The 3,576-nt window shown below is 58.0% G+C and overlaps 2 protein-coding genes across 2 annotated transcripts; both read right to left on the reverse strand.

Annotated features, from left to right (window-relative positions):
- Positions 1 to 19: 19 nt before the first annotated feature.
- On the reverse strand, positions 20 to 926 carry LOC127751860 (uncharacterized; the record flags this gene model as incomplete). The annotated part of the gene is made up of 2 exons (XM_052276046.1): positions 723 to 926; positions 20 to 651 (listed from the first exon to the last, which is right to left on the reverse strand). A coding segment is annotated over exon 2 (612 nt), but the record flags the coding sequence as incomplete, so codon positions are not given.
- Positions 927 to 1,965: 1,039 nt separating this feature from the next.
- On the reverse strand, positions 1,966 to 3,570 carry LOC113216450 (uncharacterized). Its single transcript, XM_052276045.1, has 2 exons — positions 3,542 to 3,570; positions 1,966 to 3,460 (listed from the first exon to the last, which is right to left on the reverse strand). The coding sequence occupies exon 2, from the start codon at positions 3,454 to 3,456 to the stop codon at positions 2,041 to 2,043; it is 1,416 nt and encodes a 471-aa protein (XP_052132005.1). The 5' UTR covers positions 3,457 to 3,460; positions 3,542 to 3,570; the 3' UTR covers positions 1,966 to 2,040.
- Positions 3,571 to 3,576: the final 6 nt, after the last annotated feature.

Here is a 3,576-nt window from a genome sequence, read left to right on the forward strand (position 1 = left end):
AACCTGCGCCGAGATTTACGTGCTCCAAGGTTGCCGCGTGCGCAGCCAGAATGGTGTTCACAAAGGATGCTGAGTTCTCATTGACCGCGCACCGAAAATTAGTGAGCGAGGGCTTGGGCGGGCCGTTAACGACGGGGTGGCTGACAAGGGGCAGGTCGCCGTTGACTTCGAGCGACTCAAGGTTAGAACACTTCGCTACCGTCCTCACCAGCACGTCTTTTCCAGGCGTCGAATAGTATTCCAGCCCGTCAAGATAAAGTTTCCTGAGGCGCCCGAGGGACTCCTGGTTCCGCAAGGCCAACGCGTACTCTACGGCAGTGGTGGCCGACGCGTAATCCAAAAGCAGTTCCAAACTCGCCACGGCGCAACTGGTCGTGGTCACGGCCAAGGTCGGGACTAGGCCCGTGACTGTCAGCGTGTCGAGGCACGGGGCCAGGTGCAGCACTGCGCCCGCGTAGTAGTCGTCGTCCTTGAGCGATCGGTGGCGCCAGACGTCCCAGTGGAAAGCCAGGTCGCAGAGCCGCTTGCACACGAGGCGGCAAGCGAGGACGTACTCTACCGGCAGGTACTGCAGCACCATCACGATCACGTCGTCCGGGAGCTTCGCCAGGGTCAGCACGGAAGTTGCCATCGAGCCACGAGAGGCGTGAACTGCGTGATGGTGCGAAACTTCAAGCCTCGCGCAACTACTCTGCTTTTGTATGCACTGTCGGCTGGCTTACCTGGGCGGTGAATGTGAGATGGGATGCAGGCCTGCCTCGTGGAGCGGACTATCTTGGGACCAGGCGGGGCACACTGCGACTGCGATGGGAGCGACGTACCCTGCACAGACAATGGTCATCGAGGCGTCAGAGTCAGGACAACACGGACTGCGGCAGGAAAAGTCCAGGGAGGATCTTAAGGAGAGGGGGCGACACTCCAAGGACAGATCTGTCGGATCCTTCACTGCCTTCACGCAGCATATCCTCAAAGCCTCTCTGTGGACTTAGCCTTCCTTCGTGAAGTTAAAACCTTCACTGCCTTCACGCAGCATATCCTCAAAGCCTCTCTGTGGACTTAGCCTTCCTTCGTGAAGTTAAAATCAAGCGGTCAGCTAAACACTCGAGGGCCCGCTCTGTGCTATATAGAGAGTGAGGATACTTTGCGCTTTGGTAGAGACAGTCTTTAGGGGACTGTCCAAAAATTGTCAGGATGACTAGCAGTGAGCAGACCGGATCCACAGTGTACACAATTGGGTTTCCAGAGACAACTGTCGCACCGCAAAAACAACGATGTGAATCGAGGTGTGTGCCCTGTCCCTGCCCTGCACTCTGGGCCCTACGAATGGGTCCCCCGACCTGACTATACCGCTCAGGAGGGCAGCCACAACAAAACCAGGCCCGGAATAACAGGTGTAGTGGCAACTTGTGGCTGCACTTATCCACTACTTTGTTCTTTTGGGTTGGGGTTAGTTGTAGGGGGTTATGGCTCCTCATAGTCTCTCTACCCTGATACCAGGTCCGGCGAGCCCACAGCACGTTTCCAAACGACCAACGGAGTGGCGCGAAGGATCTGCCTTCTCCTACTCTCGCCCGCTTGCCGCCACCTATCTACATTACACCCCCCCCCCCTTCCCGGAGAGAGACAGCAGGCATATCACTACCGGAGCCCCGCGAGTCGCGGACCGCGACAGCGTTGACGGAAATGCGCGGCGTGACCGAGTCTTTAACGAACAAACATTTTCGCCCAGATGAATGCGCGGCTCCGCCCCCTAACAGGATCAGAGTCAGAAGGCCCTCCAACTTAGTGGAGGGCTGCAGCCCACAAACATCACGGACTGCAGCCGCTGCGTCGGCTTGGTTTCTGGAGTTGAATCGTCCCCTGTGAAGCGTTTCGTTGAGGCGGCGGTGAGATGCGAGGGCGGCCCGAGTATGAGCACGAGGAACAAGTGGACAAAGAAGTAAAACAAATGAACTTGATGGTAGTTTATTCACCCTTTAATCAACATGACTGGGAACAATTTTAAAGTAGAAAACAGAGAAAACCAAATGTAGAAATGCGTCAAATATGATACCACGTACACGTACACGCGACTTCATAACGGTGGAAATAGGACCTTAGCCAGTCGGTGGCGTCATCAGTGTGAACACCCGGTGAGGGACACTTGTCAGGGTCATGCGAGTAGAGGCCTATTTTTTCCCCACCGCCCCACCTGACTTCTCTATGGCAGCCTGTCACGCATGCCCCACAATCCTGGGTTTCGCACTTCTTGATATTACGGAGGCACCAGAGCTGTATATGAAGCGAGGGGTTCTCCGCGAGCGTCGCCTTGACGGCGGCCCCGTGTATCCAGGCGTGGGGACATGCTTCCTCCCGCGCCACAACTCCCAGGCTCCTCAGTGCCGGGGCCGTGACGGGGGTGATGCTCTTGAGCAGCTCGTCTGCGGGCGCAGCGTCCAGGTCCAGGTGGCGCAGGGCGGGCAGCGAGGGCAGTGCGCGGAGCAGCGGCCGTACGTCCGTGACCCCTTCGAGGGCCAGCCACTCCAGGTGGGAGTGGGACCGCCCGGACCAGGTCAGGGCCCTGACTAGCACCGCGCCGACCTCGGGGTGGGAGTCTTCGTCGACCCAGCCGCAATCCAGGTGGACGCGACGCAGTTGGTTGGCTCGGCGGAGGAAATCAGAAAGAACGTCGATGTTTTCTAGCTCCGAATCGACATATATGCTCACCTCTCTGAGTGTCTTACACTCTACTACGACGTTCAGACCGCACAGAGAAAGGCCGTATCGCAGGCTGCGGAGTCGAGGCAGGTTGACCAACAGTTCAGGAATCCTCGTCTCCGCAAAATCGTCGACAGCGCTGATGCTCACCTGCTCCAAGGTTGCCGCGTGCAAGGCGAGTATGATGTGCGCGAAGGATGCTGAGTTCTTATCGACCGAGCACCGAAAATTTGTTAGCGAGGGCCTGGGTGGCCCGTGAACAACGGTGTGGCTGACATCGGGTAGGTCGTCAAAGATTTCAAGCGACTCGAGGTTAGAACACATTGCGACCGCCTTTACCAGCACGTCGCTCGCAGGCCTCAAATCGGTGTTAAGCTCAAGTTTTCTTAGGCGTCCAAGGAGTTCCTGGTTGCGCACGGCCAAGGCGTACTCTGCGGCGTTAATTACCGCTCCAGTATCCGAATACAGTTCCAAACTCGCCACGGCGCACCTGGTCGTGGTCGCCGCCGTGGTCGTGGTCGGGACACGGCCCTTGACTTGAAGCTTGTTGAGGCACGGGGCCAGGCGCAGTACCGCGCCGGCATGGGGGGCGTCGTCCTCGAGCGATCGGTGGCGCCAGACGTCCCAGTGCAGGGCCAGGTCGCAGAGCCTCTTGCACACAAGGCGGCAGTCGAAAACGTCCTTCACCGGCAGGTACTGCAGCACCATCACGATCACGTCCGCCGGGAGCTGCTCCAGGGTCAGCACGGACGTTGCCATCGAGCTACGAGAGACGTACACTGCGTGGTAGTGTTAAACTTGGAACCACACGAAACAACTGCTCATGCACTGTCGGCTGGCTTACCTTGGCGGTAAATATGAGTTGATGACCTGCCTCGT

This window comes from Frankliniella occidentalis, unplaced genomic scaffold, assembly GCF_000697945.3.
Source record: "Frankliniella occidentalis isolate FOCC.00 unplaced genomic scaffold, Focc_3.1 Scaffold1467, whole genome shotgun sequence".
Taxonomy (NCBI): Eukaryota; Metazoa; Arthropoda; class Insecta; order Thysanoptera; family Thripidae; genus Frankliniella; species Frankliniella occidentalis.

What these genes read in the sequence shown, in the direction of transcription:
- LOC113216450 (XM_052276045.1), bottom strand. Translation starts at nt 3,456, where the DNA reads ATGGCAACGTCCGTGCTGACCCTGGAGCAGCTCCCGGCGGACGTGATC.